The sequence below is a fragment of the Rosa rugosa genome, chromosome 4 (assembly GCF_958449725.1).
Source record: "Rosa rugosa chromosome 4, drRosRugo1.1, whole genome shotgun sequence".
NCBI classification, from domain to species: domain Eukaryota; kingdom Viridiplantae; phylum Streptophyta; class Magnoliopsida; order Rosales; family Rosaceae; genus Rosa; species Rosa rugosa.
Genome location: NC_084823.1, coordinates 46,772,984 through 46,790,065, shown reverse-complemented (window position 1 = coordinate 46,790,065; position 17,082 = coordinate 46,772,984). Strand labels below are relative to the sequence as shown.

Sequence of the window (17,082 nt, the reverse complement as noted above, 5' to 3'; positions counted from 1 at the left end):
CTGTATCGATAAATTTCTCAAATGTAAAATAATCATGTAATTGGTGAGTCGAACATGTTATTTGACACAGTGTCTTGCCGATTAATTTTTTTTTTTTCCCTAAACTCTAATGACCTAATTCTAGTGTGATATAAGCTATTTTGGCCAGTTCATCAATTGATTATGAGACAATGCCTCCAAAATCTGTCAATTTGAACATGTTACTTGACACGGTGTAAGATTTCTCGAATGGCGCCATGTCAATTTGAACATGACGCCAAAATCTGTCAATTTCTCGAATGTAAGATCATCATGTAATTGGTGAGTCGAACATGTTATTTGACACGGTGTCTTGCCGATTAAATTTTTTTTATCCTAAACTCTAATGACCTAATTCTAGTGTGATATAAGCTATTTTGGCCGGTTCATTAATCGGATTATAGACGATGACACCAAAATCTGTCAATTTAAACATGTTACTTGACACGGTATTTGGTCACTTAAAATTTTCTCGATCCTTACCCTAACAGCCTAATCCTAATGTAAGATAAGCTATTTTGACGGTTCTATTAGTCGGTCGGCGGTCGATAGTCGGTGAAACGTTGAAACCAGACCAACCCATGGTTAGAGATGACGTCGAGAGTTCAAGACTTGAAAGTTGAAACCGAAGGCTTTAGCCATCCCATCAGCAACCACGTGAAGTAACCAACCACCTATAGTCTTGCACGTGCATGGCCTCATACGTTGGACCCCGTTTGTTTTTTGGTTTCTTGGGAAAGTCCATCTTCGGTTACAACAAGTCCTTAATTTTGGACGGGACCCAAAGAAAAGCATCAAAAAAAAAAAAAAGAACAACAAATAAAAGGTTAAAACTTGTTGACCCTCCTGTGGCCCACTATGCTGGTTAGAGCAACTCCAACAGCTTCCCCATATTTTGATTTTTCTCTACTTTAGGGAAAAATGAGCCTCTTTTACTCCAACAGATTCCCTATAACTATCCCTATTTTAGGGAAAGTGAGGAAAGAGAAAACCAAATTCCCTATATTTACAGCAATCTCTAAAAATTTAAGGAAGAATATGAAGATTTTAGAGATTGCTGTAAAATAGGGAATCTGTTGGAGTTGGAAAAGAAAAAGATGCTAAAGCTTTGACTTTTGCTTCTCTATTATACAAAAATTATAGGGAAGCTGTTGGAGTTGCTCTTAGGAGGTGATTTGATTAGAATGATGAAGTGAAGGATATTGTCGCATTAACCTTGGCTTATTGGCTAGATATAAGCGGCTTTGAGTATTAAATATTAATACTTCATTTATCCAAACTCAATGTAGTGCATTATGAAACAAAATTATTGGTTTTAAAGGTAAAAGAAAATGGTAATGATTCTTATGGAGGATGATTCATTTGTGCCAAAAATGAATTGTATTGGAAATTATATTTTTTAATTTTTTGTTGTTATTCTGTTGGACGTAGGAGAATGCCTTCTGTTGGACGTAGGAGAATGTTGGATTGTTCTTCTATTGGTTTATAGGCTCAGTTAATAAGAACACGACATGTGACAAAAGTAAGCGTAATTTTAGAAGTGAATGCAGAACTACCTAAGTTTTGACGTCGCGTGTCGTGTTCTTATTAATTGTTTCGGCCAATCCAATTATTGGAGAACAATCACCAATCTGTAACGGAAAGAATGTATAGGGTTAAGTTAAGAGATCATTGACTGACGCTATGTTTGCAACAATGTTTATCAACAAACATGAACATGTGGTGGTTAGTACTTGCCCTACCCAAAGATTCATTTGGTTGTTAGCGGAGGTGTCTCAAAGTATTTGATTGAATGAATTTCATCTTGCCAACATGTTTCACTAATTTTAGAAAACCTAAATCTGTTGGAGAAGTTTCCTTTTACAATATATTGTATCAAACTAAGGGTTTTTTGAACTCTTATTTATGTATTTAGTGATTATAAATTCGTAACGGTTCAAAATAGGAGCACCACTAACTAACAAGGTACATTAGATATATTTCTTTAAGAACAAATAAAGTCATGTCATGTCATATCTTTTATTCTTTTTAGTGTAAAATTTCAAGAACATAAATTTTCGAGTGTTACTGTTTTCAGGGGCGGCCCTGAGGGCTGCTGTCTCAAGCCACCGGTTCCCGGGGGGCGGGGGCCTCGAAGAATTGAGTTCTGCATATATGTTATATGACTATATATTTAGTTTTTTGCTCTTATAAACGCATAAAAGCATGTTGCTCCAGTGGAAGCGCTATTATTTTGCTTCTCCCCAACCAAAGTTTGAACTTTGAACCCTGCTCCCCTTTCATTTCTTTTTGCCTTTTTCAATCAGTTAATTCAATTTTTCTTGGGCCCAGTTCGAACCTTGCTTCTTCTTTTCACTTTTTTTTTTTGTAATCACTTAATAATTCTATATTTATTTTTATTCAAAATGTATTATTTTATACTGTTATTTGGTGTAAATATGTTTGTGTATATATGATGGCCACATTCATTTTTTGTCTCAGGTAGTTAGAATTTCAGGACGGCCCTGACTGTTTTGGCTCGTACTAAATTTAATTTTATGAAATTTATTAATTAAGAGTGAAATTATTTTTTGAGATTGAAACAAAACACACCAAAACTTTCAGCTAGAGCTCCGACAAAACAGGGGAAAACTAGGGTTGGAGAGAGTAAAGGGAATTCTTCAGCCTGTCCGGCGGTGCCCCCGCGTCGACCGTGGCTCGCTGCCTCATTGACGAGAGGCGGGTGTTGCCGGACGGGATCTTGGGATTGCATGGGTCTTGCTCTGTGAGTCGTTTCGCTGGTTCAGGTTGAGTATGGCTCTTCGCTTCTATCGGGCGGTGGTGTTGGTGTGGAAGACTGATGGTGGGCGATCGGAGTGGAGGAAGGAGCTAGAGGCCAGATCATGGCAGCAGTACGCCATGGATCGTATGGCACTGACTTCTACTCTACGGTGTGTTGCTAGACGGAGGCGGCAGTTGTGGTGGATTTGGGCTCTCAAGCTAGTGGGCATGGCGGCGGCAAGGTACGAGATTTTTTTCACCGATTTCTCGATGATTGAATTGGTGTGGCTTGCCGCATGGTATCATTGACTTGGGGTGCTCGAAGACATGGAATTGAGGTGGTGGCCTGCCGGCCTGGTACCTGATGACAAGGAAGAGGAGTATTGTGGCAGCGTTTCTCTATTTTTGTTTAGAGTCTTGTTTTTGGTTAGGTTGGTTAGAGTCTTGTTTTCAGTTAGGTTGGTGGCTAGTTTCTTTTGGTCAATAGTTGGTCCCTCCTCTGTTGAGCGAGGGTTGGGTCAAATTGATGTGCCATGGAGGTGGTGTCTTTCCTGGGGACGAGTTTATTTTCGGTTTTATCTTATGGTCAATATACTGACAAGCGATCCTTGCACGTGGTCTGGCTTCATTGGGACGCGGTGTGGAAGAGGGCGTTGGTTTTTATGGCAGTTGTGTATGAGGTGTTATCGATATTCTCGGGATTATCTGTAGCCTGTGAGGTTGGGCGACATAGTTGGTTAGGGGATGGGCTCTTTTGGCTCATGGAAGTCATTCTTGATGACGGACCCGTAACTGGTTCGGTTTTTAGGGAGGAGAGTGGGGAGTTCATGTCCACCATCGGTCATTCCCATATGTAATCTTTGGTTATGTTCAATAAAGGTCTCTTATTCTAAAAAAAAAAAAAGTGAAATTATTTTTTGATCCTTATATGTGGTTTTAGAATTACAAATTGCAACTCTAAATTCATACATTCACATTAAGATCATTAAAATTACTTTAATGACTATTGGATTCGATAACTAAGATCTCAATTAATAATTATGTTATGCTTGACTTAGGTTTAGTTGCACATTTTCCACGTTTATTTTATGGTTTTACATGAAATAGGTAACAAATTAACAATATTAATTAAGAAGAAACTTATTGAGAGAATCTTGTTCATCAATCAGAGAAAATTTTCATTATTTTTAGAATCTAACAGCTTCAATAAATATGATTAATTATGGAATAAACATGGATCACAAACTAATTACTGACATCGTTGGAGGGGTTTGTATGCATGTTGCTTCTGTTTGAAATTGAAGCCTTGGCTGCTAGAGCAGCTTGTGCTTTGGCTGTGCAATTTCAGCTTGCTCCTATCAGTTTTGAAAGGGATTGATTGTCTGCAGGTCATCCAAGCTATAATGGGTGTTCTATTTAAACCAGCTAACTACCTGGCTCTTCATTCTCCCATGTATATAGGGAGTCCAATTCTGCTGCAGATAAGCTTGCTAGACGCCTAGACTAGCTCTTTTTAGTCAAGTTAATGTTTCTTGGTATGGCTCAGGTCGGAGGGTTTGTTGCCTCACATTGTATGCTCTAATTACTGTTTAGCTAATAAAGTTTGACGTCTTTCTTCAAAAAAAAAAAAAAAATTACTGATACAATTTTATTTTCTATTACATAAAAAAATTTACAATAAATGAGTTAAGATTTTTTTTTTTTTAACAGAATATGCTTTTCCAAAATCCTGAAATAATAATAATAACAACAAAAAATAGTGAAATATTCACAGCCATAGAGATTTTTTGTTTGTCCCCGCGTCAGATATGAGAACGGTCTGTGCCGTTACATTAAAAAACAATATAATATAATTACACCACCAAAAATAAATAACAAAAATCCAAATTACTGGCTCCTTATTTTCCGCGATTCATAAAAAATTCACAAAAAAAAAAAAAAAAAAACTATAAATACCAGATATTTTTTCCCCTTCTTTCTTCAAAGAAAAATAAGTAGCTTTGCAGAGAAGGAAAAAAAAAAAAAAAAAAAAAGTTTGAAAGAACTGAAAATTATCCGAATTCAGAGAAGAAAGAGGTTTTGGGAGGCAAAAAGTGGAAAGCATTCTGGCAAAAAAAAAAGGAAGCAAAAATACTTAGCTTCTTCTTCTTCTTCTTCTGTTTCAGTTCAAGCTTGAGGCTTTGGCTTCTCTTCTTTAGGGTTCTTCAATCTTCACGATTGTTCAAGTTTCAGAGAATTGAATCCTCGGTCTTTTGACGGGTTCGGGTGAGTTTGGATGAATTCGATTGACATTTTCAAATTTCTGTTTTGATTGCCTCAAATTTTAGCAGAGAAATTTTGGCGGTGGTTTTTTTACTTGAAACAAGTTAGCTTTAGTTATTAGTTTTGACTTGCATTTTTTTGACTAGCAAGAATTGGTGTCAAGGATCTTGAAATTTTGGTTATTGTAGTTTATTATGCTGGCTTTGAAGATTTGTTCAGCTGAATTATGATTGGTTAATTGAAGTGTTTGTGATCAAGAATCATGTATTATCATGTCATGATTTTGAGTTGTATGGTATATATTGGTGTTGGTTTGGTTGGTAGTTTCATTGAATTGATGTATCCGCAGGAGTTCTCGCTCTGTACAAGCCTCCTGCGTAGAGCTTGAGAGTTGCTTGTATGAGATTGGTATAGACAAAGATGGAGAATGCAGTGGGTGGGGAAGCCACCCCACCTAATTCGACGGAGGGTGCACAGCTTCAGAGCAAGGAGAACGGGCATGCATTGAGACATGGAAATGACCACATGTTCGACTACCAAGAGATGCGTATACCGGGTGGTGACGAAGATCATTCCCTGCGTATACCAGTTGGAAGCAATTGTCCTGAGAGCTCAAGTCAGGAGTGTTTTGTAAAACAACCGTATGATGGCTTAGGCTTATATCCAAGCGGATCAAGGAGCAGCGGGAATGGTGGGAGTTCACGAGTCAATACTGCATTCAGAGATTATGGTCAGATGAGGTCAAATGATTTGGAGAAAGTGGAGTACCCATCTCTGGATGATATTATGGCTCAGAGGGCAAATAGTGATAATCTGGTTGAAGTTGTGGCGGAATTGACAAATACTGTAGATGGAGGGGTTTCAGGCAATTCATATGGAGGTATCCGGACAAAAATGCTTTCCAAATCAAGATCAGAATTTTATGTTAAGTCTACATTGAAGGGTAAGGGTGTTATTTTCAAAGGTCCAAATCATGATGGCGGTCATGTTGAATCTAAGAACCTTAACAGTACAAAGGTTACTACTGGTGGTTCTAAGGCTACTTCTGATTCAATACAGAGTTTGGATGCCAAAATTGGTATGCCTTCTTCCAATGATGTGAGCGTTGTGCCCAAACCACCAGCCTTGGAACATGATGAAATCAGTTTAAGAGAATGGCTGAGAATTGGACGTCCTAATAAAGTCAATAAAGTTGAGTGTCTGTATGTATTCAAACAAATTGCAAATCTCGTGGATCATTTTCACTCTCAAGGAGTTGCTTTGCAAGAATTGCGCCCTTCTTTTTTTAAGGTGTCACCTTCAAATGAGGTCAAGTATGTTGGCTTACCAATCCCAAAAGAGATATTAGAAAGTTCTATGGATCAAGGTATCTGTCATTCAGAAAATAGTCCAATGAGAAAAATGTCAGGTGAGCAAGAATTTGCTTCTGTTGGTTCCAGTGCAAAGAAGCAAAAGATCAGCCAGAACACTAGATTAGTTAGGCAATGGCCTCAGTTCCCCACTAGTTCCCGTTTCCAACGTGAAACTAGGAATACTAGCCACATCAACATCAATGGTCTGCAAAATAGAAGTCCTCATATGTATAATGCAGCTCAACAACACTTGACTTCAATCACTGAGCAATTGGAAGAAAAGTGGTATATTAGTCCTGAAGAACTCAATGAAGGGAGCTGTACAGTTTTCTCAAATATCTACAGTCTGGGCGTTCTTCTTTTTGAGGTGCAAAAATAATAGAATTATGTTGTTGCTGACCATGATATTGCTTCCCTAAAATATTGCTTTACTAAATTGAATGAAAATTCTAATGGTTTTGGGTCTTTCCTTTCAGTTGCTGGCCCGTTTTGACTCAAATAGTGCCGTTGTCTCAGCAATGTTCAGTCTGCGTCATAGAATTCTTCCTCCGAATTTTCTGTCAGAAAACGCTAAAGAGGCTGGATTTTGTCTTTGGTTACTTCATCCTGAACCGTCTTCACGTCCAACAACAAGGTAATGTGGAACCCGTGTCATGTGAATGTATAAGATTTTATTTGACACTAGATATGGAGAATCTGAAGCAGTGATCTGTCAAGGTCTGTGTGGCTTATCATCAGAAAAGATAGTTAATTTTTTGTTCTTACTCCATGTAGAAAGATGAATTAGGTATCTGGTGACAAAAACATTAGTTTTAAGGTTCCTTCAAGAAGTTAGTGGAACCGTTCCTTGTGTTCCTTGCAAATATTTATGTCCATGTGTGCCTATAGAGGATCCACAAAACTACTGCCCCAGGACTAATGTTTTGATTGTTATCACTTTTAAATAACAATGGAAACAAACAGTCAGTAGATTGGGAAAGTACGTGTTTAGTAATTGTTGATTTCTTAGGTTGATTGAACTTCAAGATCTTGAAATTGAACTTTATTCCTTCTAATGCTTTCTTGTGGAACCTCTTGATTCACCATGTTTTCTTTGGATATATGAAATTAGAGTTTGATGTTATTTTCATTCTTTTAGTACCCAATTGAAGTGTACTAGTGCTGCTTTATTGAATATTAAAGTGTTATTTGATACTTGATGAATTTCTTTTCTAGATTTTGTAATCACTTTGACCAAATAAAAAAGGCAAATTTCAAATTTTAACTCACTTTGTACTTTAATATACTGTTCTGAGTTTATGATTGATGCTTGCAACAGGGAAATTCTACAATCAGAAGTAGTTAATGGATTACAGGAGATGTGTGAAGAGAAAGTGGCATCATCTGTGGTCGAAGAGGATGCTGAATTGGAACTATTATCCCATTTCCTCACGTCACTGAAAGAAAAGAAGCAGAAGGATGCCTCCAAGTTGATGGCAAGCATTAGGGTTTTAGAAGCAGATGCTGAAGAAGCTGAGAGGAGGCACTATTCAAGAAATCCCGACTGGTACAAAGAGTCCCTCGGTGGATGGAAAAACGCATGTAAAGAAGCTTCAAGATCAGAGGTGCTTTCTCCGTTACCCCCTCTTCCTAGTTCAAATGAGTCAAGGTTGACGAGGAATGTTGATCAGCTTGAGAGTGCTTACTTCTCTATGAGATCTATGATTCAGCCTCCTGAAGCTGATTGTAATATACGCATGGATAAAGAGTTATTAAAATCTCGCAAGAATTGGTATTTGGAATCAGATGATGACGAAAAGAAGACTCCTACTGATCAATTGGGAGCTATCTTTGATGGTTTATGCAAGTATGATCGGTACAGTAAGTTTGAAGTATGTGGAGTACTAAGAAATGGAGATTTCAACAGTAACTCAAATTTGATTTGCTCTTTGAGTTTTGATCGAGATGAGGACTACATCGCTTCTGCTGGGGTTTCAAAGAAAATAAAGATTTATGAGTTCAATGCACTTTTCAATGATTCTGTTGATATTCATTATCCATCGATTGAGATGTCAAATGAATCAAAGATTAGCTGTATTTGCTGGAACAACTACATAAAAAACTATCTCACTTCAACTGATTATGAAGGTGTAGTGAAGGTATGTATATTTTGTGCCATTTGAAGTTGGTTATTATACTGGAGAAACAACTTTCAACACATTGACCTGATATCCTTGTGATATATAATTACAAGAAATAGAGATTTTATGATATTTTAAGGCTATGTCTGCATGCTTGACTTGTTTTTGCACCTATATATTGTCTTACGTATTTACTATAGGCCTCCCTATTGTTTAATGATTTTTCATGATTTGCTTCAGTTGTGGGATGTCAGCACTGGTCAAGAGTTTGCTCAATACAAAGGGCATGAACAAAAGGCTTGGTCTGTTGACTTCTCTCAAGTAGATCCTACAAAATTAGCCAGCGGGAGTGATGACGGTTCTGTGAAACTCTGGAGCATTAATGAGGTATGCTCTAGCATAAATAATTAAATATACCAATGTTAGAAAGTTGATGCTTCATGATACTGTAATTTTAGCTGAAGGATTAGTTTTTCAATATTGTTATGTTTTTCTGTTCCAATGTGTCTAACACACGAGTGATTTAAGTTCTTCAAAGTTAACAAAAAGGAATATGTTGTCATATCATTTTTAACTGTATAAGATGACAAGTTTTACTCGTTTAATCATCAAACTTATCAAATTTACCATTGAAGAAATTTTTTCTCCGTCTCCCATACCTTTGGGAAATGAAATAGGAAATTTGTGCTGATTAAACTAGCATACTTGAGAAATGCTCAAAAAAGCTTTGAGCACTGTTCTCAAAGGGTCTCTTTTGCAGATCATATGAAGTGTTTGATTGGGTTTATTTATGATAGTAGCGAACCATGGTATTCATAGACTAACAGGTAATCGATCCTTATAGTTGAAGAGTTCTTAGTCAAAACTAGCCAAACTTAAAATAAAATATGAATTTCCAATTGACATTATAAACCCTACTAAACTGTTTTCATATAATCCATGTTACTCCTTTAACAGAACTTCCAATGGGGCTTTTGATGCTCAAAATATGGCGCGCACACAAAAAAAAAAAAAAAAAAAAAATCTAAAAATTGTATTCTAGCCAAATGATCTGCATGTCTTTCTATATTTCTGCACTTCTTTATTGTAGTCCTGACTACTGCTTTAGATTTTGTGACTTTCTTTTGAGATACATGTTCTTGGATTTCTTTTTTCTCAGAAAAACTGTTTAGGCACCATCAGAAACAGAAACATTGCAAATGTATGCTGTGTACAGTTCTCTGCTCACTCCACTAATTTGCTGGCCTTTGGGTCTGCGGACTACAACACATATTGCTATGATATTCGTAATGCTAGAACGCCCTGGTGTGTATTGGTTGGTCACCAAAAAAGCGTAAGCTATGTCAAATTCTTGGACTCTGAGACCCTTGTTTCTGCATCCACTGACAACACATTAAAGCTATGGGATCTCAACAAAACCACTGCCTGTGGTCCACCCACCAATGCTTGCAGCTTAACCCTCAGTGGGCATACCAATGAGAAGGTTGGTCCTCCCACCATTTTTTTTAGGTTCTTTATGCCAGAACTTATTCTTTTTGTCTTGACATCTATATTTAGATAATACTTTCATTGACCACATTGTAACTATCTGACAAAGTCTTTTTCCTCTTTTTCTTGGTCGGTTCACACTTTGGATGCTTACTTCCTCAGAACTTTGTGGGCTTATCCGTTTCTAATGGTTATATAGCATGCGGTTCAGAAACAAATGAGGTATTCATTAATTCTCTGCTATTTGGTTCTTTTAGTAATGAACTCAAGTAGGAATGGCTTGTATAGTTGTGATCAAAGTAGAAGCTCATGACAGAAAGAGATATCTAGTCCTCAGATGCTTCGGTCACATGTGCAGTTTAATTAAATATAACATAACCAGCTTCTTTAGCATTTGTGTTGATATCTCAATTCCTTGTTCCAGGTCTATGCTTATTATAGATCTCTGCCTATGCCGATCACTTCATACAAATTTGGCTCCATTGATCCTATAACCGGAAAGGAGACTGATGATATTAATGGATCATTTGTTTCAAGTGTCTGCTGGAGACAGAAATCAAACATGGTGGTTGCCGCCAATTCAAGCGGGTGCATAAAAGTGTTGCAGATTGTTTGAGGAAAAGGTAACCCTCTTGACATCAATCAAGAAGTCGCTGTTCTTTCCAAAACTTCTTAATGGCATGTGAATCTGCTAGTTTTCTTCTAGAGGCATATTCTAAGGTTGAGACAGTAAGTTCATACAACATGGAGAAACTCGAAGAACTTTCCACAGAAAGACTGAATCCTAGTATATGTCTAATTATAGCCATCCGTGTGAGATAGAAGGGTCCCCAAACAACTAACATAGTAGTGGTGCAGCATTTCTGCCTTCAACATCAGAAGGACGACTAGCTGGTTGTGAAAATTATTGAATCTTCAAGTCTTACTGTGGTGCCAGCACAAGAACTGACCAACTTTAAACTGCTTTCCTGTCCAAATAAGTAAGGGAAGCTTGAGGACTGGTTTGTAACATTCGGCTTTAAGATTTTAAAATGATAGCAGTCAGTCCATGCCGGTTACATATGGAAATCAAAATTTTGGAACAACAGTGTCGATCATCTAGTGACTGAATCTGTATATTGTGGTGCAAGTTTGTGGTTCATCCCAAGCATTTATTCCTCCAAAAAAAAAAAAAAATCAGTTGTACTATGCAGGAATGATGTTAGCAAGTCATATATAAGTCAGTTGTATTAAGTAAGCCGTTTGTTTAGAAAACAACTACAAAGTATTTGTAACCCTCTAGGATTGGTGTTGAGTTGTATTCAGTGTATAGTGTAGAACAGATAGATCAGCTCTTGTAAATGTTCAGGGCTTAGATTTATATGACAACTATGTTTTTTGGAGACCACACAGTGAGATGTGGATTTACCTGATTCTCATATCTTTCCGCTCAACTTTATTCAGAGCCAGGCATTATATTTCAGATTTATTTCTTTCTTTCTTTGTTAGGATTATTGTTGGTTTAACTTGCCTCTTAACTGTAGCTTAAAATAGAAGCCATCTTTCTGTATGTTGTGCATAATTCTGCAGGACATGGCAATTATAATCTTGTAATACTCTGCACATAAAAATTCAAAGAATCTTCTTTCCTTTTCTTCTTAAAGAGAAAAAAAAAATAGTAATAGCCCCTTCAAAAAAAAAAAAAAAAATAGTAATAGCGGTACAGACCACTGGAGAACCTTTGCATAGAAGAGCAAAACTCTACCATGTTTGAAATTTACAAAAAAAGGTAAAGAAAGAGGAAAATTCACTGTCTATGTTTTAGTAATCAAACTAACATATTTGTTTTGAGGGTAACAAAAAGAAATCTGTACTTGCTGTGTATATTGTGGAATTTTCATTCTGTGCTAAATGCTATTCGAGGCCAGCTGCTCTGTGGAGTTGTTTATGGTGAAACTTGAGCAAAAAGCTAATGTAAATCGGAATCCGAGACATGACCTCTCGGTCGGCAGCTATTGCCTCGAGTCGCACTCATAGGATGCCTTGGGCTCATAGTCATAGGATGCCTTGGGCTCATACTCATACTCATGGAGTTCCTGGAGCTTATACAACTCAGTGGTGGACTGGTCTTGTTAGTCATTGAACTGCGACCAAATGAACTTTTTGGCATAGAAACTTTCGACGGTGGGAGTTTTGAGTACTGAAGTTTTGGCGACGAGAGCTTTGGTGTCGGAAGCTTGGGCAAGGAAATTCTTGATGTTGTTGGTGCTTGTGAAGGACCTGTGTGACCAGACCAACAAATTTTCAGTAAAAGTTGTTATTTGGAAAAGTACAGAAGCCTTCATAGGGTAACTTGATGATTAATTCTTTCAAAAATACAGAAATGAACATATGGGAAGTCATTGTTAACTGACCTGAGGCTTTTCTGCCCCTCAATTCTGAACGTTTCTTTGCACTGAGAGTTTTCTTCATTGGCGCCTCGGAAAAAACTGATCTCACATCATAAAGTGACCTCGTATCAGAGAAAAAAGACCTTGTATCATCTATAACGGTGAGACTGTCATTCACAGGAGTGGCTTCTTCTTCAGCCTTAAACATCGAAGCTGTTTCACTCACAGAATCCAAACTCTTGATCCTGATCAAGCCAGGAGTCTTGTCCATCTCTCCAAGTCTATAAGAAAACATTTGGAACGGAATTTGTGAGATGGAGGCTGCATCAGCATGCCCCATTGCCTTGTAATGCTTCTGGAACCATGTCTCTATTTCACAAAAGTCCGTGGGAGGGGATTGCAGTATTGGTGGCTGATCAACATCAGGGTTCAAGGCCAGGAATTTCTTTATGTAGCGTAAGATCCTGCAAATGGATGAGAAACTCAGGCGCTGAGATGGGTCAGAGTGCCAGCACCTCTTGGTTAAATTGACAAGGTACTTTGGTGAAGGGAATGGAAAAAGAGGCCTCCCTCCTGCTCTTATAGTGTGACTCATCTTGTCCCCTTGGAGATGTGAATCTTCAAAAGGGATCTTCCCAGTCAAGAGCTCAAAGCAAAGCATCCCAAAGCTGTACACGTCTGCTTTCTCTGTGAATTTCGAATGGACAAAGGTATTTCCTGTTTGTTCTTGCTCAGCTAGGACTTCCGGGGCACACCAAATCAAAGGGTCGATTTCATGTTTCTTCTGCTGCTGTTGCTGTGAGTTTCGGCAAGTAGGTTTCTTTTGGGCAGATGTCAAACCAAAACCGGAGACTTTTGCTTGAAAGAAACCTTCTGTGGAGCTCCTTGCCTTGAGAAATATATTGAAAGGGTTCAAGTCACCATGGTAGATCTTTCTGGAGTGGAGATACTCCATGCCTCTTGCAATCTGAAGCATGATATCAACCACCACTGGGAGAGAGAACAAGATCTGCCTTCTTGCGCCGCAATTCTCCTTCATGTAGCAGCGGAGATCCTTGCTCATCAACTCCATAACAAGGAAGCATTCCTTCTTATCTTCATCATAAAACCCGCAAAGGTATTGCAGTACACTGGGGTGGGAGAGTGAAAGGAGAGTGGAAATCTCAGAACTGAACGGTTCAAGTTCCCCAAAGAAGTGTCTCATGGCAAAGTTGTGCCCCAACCAGTGGATTTCCTTGTACTGCCGTCCATTTCCTAACCGCCGCTTAATGTTGTAATCCTTAGCTCCTAATAAAATTGAGCTCGGAAACAGTTTCCCATTCAAAAACTCTGCCCCGTGTAGTTTCTTAAGCAGCAAGTCTCCGAGCTGCTGCTCATTCTTTGTCAAACCAACAGCTAATTTCTTCTTCTTGAGTGCTTCAATGAGCCGCCATCTATCTTCCCTCCAAGCACTCTCCAACCTTTTGCACATCGTCTTCGGGACCAAATACTGCTTCCCAAATCTCCACTGGAAAAGTGTCGGGTCATTCCAATCCTTATCATACTTTCTCTTAAGCACAATCCTCTTCTTCTGCATCTCATCCTGGTCCAGCCCCGCAATCTCTCCAGCGTTCTCGATTGCCTCAATGACAGCCGAGAAGTAGCAGAACAAATTATGTACGTAAAATTCGACACAGTCCTTGTTCTGATGGAGGATGACTGCTTTGCCCCACCAGTCTTTGGCATCCATGCAGCTTCTGATGTAAATCTCGCTTTCTCTGAAAACTGTGTAGAGCTCCCTCAGAGGTTCATCTAGGCCCTTCCATTTGGTCTTTTTCTCCTCCAATTTCAGGTTCAGCTTGATCTCCTCCCCAATTGTCTCAAATGCCAAAGTCAAGATATCAAGCAATAAACAGCACTGCCCTTGATTGATCTTGATACCATCTTGTAAGACCATCAGTGCCTTCATACTCCCCAAAACCTCTCCGATACGCCGGAATTGTTCCATTCCGGCCCAGTAATTAAAGTTTCTCTATCCCGTTTACGTAGATAAAAAAACAGCACACAAATGCAACAATGAAAGGCTCAAAAGGTCTGCCAAAACAACAAAAAAGCATACATACTTTTAAGGAACCAGATCACAAAACCTTGCTTCAATACAAAAACATTCCAAACTTTGGTTTCCTATACCAAGAAATGAATGAACGAACTTCATAAAAGGGTTTTCAGAAATTAAACAACACATACCTCCTGAAACCAAAACGAGATCTCAACACCTGCCGAAGATCGATCCCAATATAGCTAGCCAACCTATTTCATGAACAAGAACACAGATGCCTCATGCAACCTTTCAACAATCCGATCATGATCAAGCTGCCGCAGCCGGTTCCCAATAGCCACGTACTACAGATACAAATTACTCACATCAAGAAAAGCAAAACCAGAAGAAGAAAAAAGAAATGTAGGTTTGACCAAAAACCAACAAAGAAAAACCCGAAGAATAAACGAATGGAAGGTAGGTTTGACCAAAATAAGTAAAAACCAGATGAAGAAGAAGAAGAATAACAGACCGGTGTTCTGGAACCAAAATAAGTAGAGGTCCTAGCTCCTCCTGGTTCAGGTGGTTTCCTTCAGAAACAAGAACTGAAAAACGAATTTTGGGAGATAAGAAAACTGAATCTACGAGGCGGCCGTTTCGTCACCTTGTTGTATTATACACACATACTTAATTTTAGCAAAAACTGAAGCGAATAATGGCAAACATCTGAGGCAAAGTGACAAACCAAAACATGAAACACTTATTTATTTATTTTTATTTTTTGGTATGAAAAAAAAAATTATTACATGAATTAAAGGATCAATACCTATATTGGAAAGGAATGCAAAGCTGTTGAACAGCTCCGGTTTCGTTGGACTCTATTTATACTGAGTCGCGCTATTTTCGTCCCCCAGTGAGAAAGACCAACAGAGACAGAACAGAATATAGCTGGTTTGAAAAATCGTTGCCCTTTCTCTTTTTGGTTACCAATAACGGTTAGCGGGAAGCTGGACTGCATGGGATGGTCGGCTTTGATCGGACGGCGTCGTTTGGGAGTCGGGTGTTTGAGAATACGCGTATGTAGTAGAAGCGTATGATCATGAATTGTACATTTGTCTTCTGTTTAGAAGCAATTAAGCAATGCCGGCTTAGAAGATTAAACAGTCAAGGGTCAAGACAAAGTGAGTTGTAATTACTGTGTTTTAAGGCCATCTCCAATCCTGGTAGTCTAAAATAGACCATAATATGAAATTTTAGACCTTCTAAAAATACTATTAATCTCCTTTAAAAGAAAATACTATTAATCTAAATAGTAAGATTTGTAATTTGCTTAACTCAAATTTTTTGGGGCACAATATTTGCACTGTGGTGGACTAATCTAGAAAACTTCTCCATCCACTTCATGTTATACACGTCTAAATGTAGACCAACCCTTAGCCTTTAAACCCTCAAATTTCTTTCTTTGTTATAGACCCAACCTATTGTTGGAGATGGTATTTGTAAACATAGGGATAGAGTCCAAAGGATTTAGACCTAGGATTGAAGATAGCTTAAGCGTCCTCGAGCTTCTTCCGTGGTCAGGTTTATGATTACTCATGGGTTCAACACTATTTATATATTCATTACAAGATATGAGTCTGATATATCTCAGAAAGTCTTAACTATGGTTGTCATTTTTCTTTAATTTTGTGTTGTAAATCATTTCATATGAAAAACAAAAAAAAATTAATAATAGTACTACTTTTGTTTCTTTCCTTTGAGTCCTTGAATGTTTCATATACGTTAGATCAACATTTCATCTCATTTGTAGAACTATCTAACATTATAAAATAATCAAATCAATATCATCATACTAATGTGATCATTACAAAATCACTTGGAGAGCATACAATGTTTACGTTAATTCAAAGTTTAGAAATTTATTTACAAATATGATAATAAATATTTTTAGACGTTCCACCTATTAGGTTATGTACAAAAATTTGACCCAAGCTTTTCTTTGAAAGCTTTTATTGTCTTTCACTTTCCTTCAAACCATTTCACTCAAACTTACCTCCACCATAAGGTCATGACTTCTTAGAAACAATGTAGAAGTTTTATCTATTGAGGAGGTATGTCAACATATGGATGTTGATGAGTTCCTTTTGAATATGAACCATTGAATGTTTTCAATTAATTAGTGATCAAACGTCAAAATTTAATTTAATTAGGACAAGTGTATACATCTTCATAAATTTTCCTAGTTATTTCTTCTTGTGAGAAAACGCCTCACATTAAAAAGACTTGAATTTGACATTGTCTATAAGATTTATTTGGCAACATCCAAGTGACTTTATTTGCATAACACGTTTATAAGTGCTCGAATTTTGACGGCAAATTAAGGCGTGACGTCGACGGCGTTTTAGTGCCCGTCAAATAATTAAAGGCGGCAAATAATATTGGACCGATGGGCATATGGGCTGAGGCAATAACACATGTGGGCTGAATGGTGAGAGTTGGATGAGAAAATAAACAAAGACGAGAACTTTCCTTGTTATTGGGCTGAATGGGCTTGAGTTTGCCTATAGACTTTTTGTTCTCACTAGTTATATGACTTATGGATATGTTTAGTTTGATTACAAATGGATAATTCTTAGGTTTGTCGGGCAAACTTGCTCGTTTTCTTTACTTGTGAGCAACGGATCCTCACCTTGTAA

At 37.8% G+C, this 17,082-nt stretch overlaps 2 protein-coding genes across 2 annotated transcripts; one reads left to right on the top strand and one right to left on the bottom strand.

The window, feature by feature from the left end:
• The first annotated feature begins 4,781 nt into the window (after positions 1 to 4,781).
• LOC133742812 (protein SPA1-RELATED 2-like) lies at positions 4,782 to 11,480 on the top strand. Its single transcript, XM_062170490.1, has 8 exons — positions 4,782 to 5,043; positions 5,390 to 6,759; positions 6,869 to 7,026; positions 7,711 to 8,530; positions 8,753 to 8,899; positions 9,672 to 9,995; positions 10,163 to 10,222; positions 10,425 to 11,480. The coding sequence occupies exons 2-8, from the start codon at positions 5,461 to 5,463 to the stop codon at positions 10,614 to 10,616; spliced, it is 3,000 nt and encodes a 999-aa protein (XP_062026474.1). The 5' UTR covers positions 4,782 to 5,043; positions 5,390 to 5,460; the 3' UTR covers positions 10,617 to 11,480.
• A 208-nt stretch (positions 11,481 to 11,688) lies between these two features.
• On the bottom strand, positions 11,689 to 15,127 carry LOC133744019 (uncharacterized). The gene is made up of 4 exons (XM_062172129.1): positions 14,919 to 15,127; positions 14,596 to 14,751; positions 12,394 to 14,442; positions 11,689 to 12,259 (listed from the first exon to the last, which is right to left on the bottom strand). The coding sequence occupies exons 3-4, from the start codon at positions 14,354 to 14,356 to the stop codon at positions 11,949 to 11,951; spliced, it is 2,274 nt and encodes a 757-aa protein (XP_062028113.1). The 5' UTR covers positions 14,357 to 14,442; positions 14,596 to 14,751; positions 14,919 to 15,127; the 3' UTR covers positions 11,689 to 11,948.
• Between the last annotated feature and the right edge of the window lie 1,955 nt (positions 15,128 to 17,082).

Bases quoted from the DNA above. Each gene is read 5' to 3' on its own strand.
- LOC133744019 (XM_062172129.1), bottom strand. From the start codon at position 14,356: ATGGAACAATTCCGGCGTATCGGAGAGGTTTTGGGGAGTATGAAGGCA. The intron at 12,260-12,393 runs GTCAGTTAACAA...CTGGTCACACAG, and splicing joins GAGGGGCAGAAAAGCCTCAG to GTCCTTCACAAGCACCAACA.
- LOC133742812 (XM_062170490.1), top strand. From the start codon at position 5,461: ATGGAGAATGCAGTGGGTGGGGAAGCCACCCCACCTAATTCGACGGAG. The intron at 8,900-9,671 runs GTATGCTCTAGC...CTTTTTTCTCAG, and splicing joins AACTCTGGAGCATTAATGAG to AAAAACTGTTTAGGCACCAT. The intron at 9,996-10,162 runs GTTGGTCCTCCC...TTACTTCCTCAG, and splicing joins GTGGGCATACCAATGAGAAG to AACTTTGTGGGCTTATCCGT.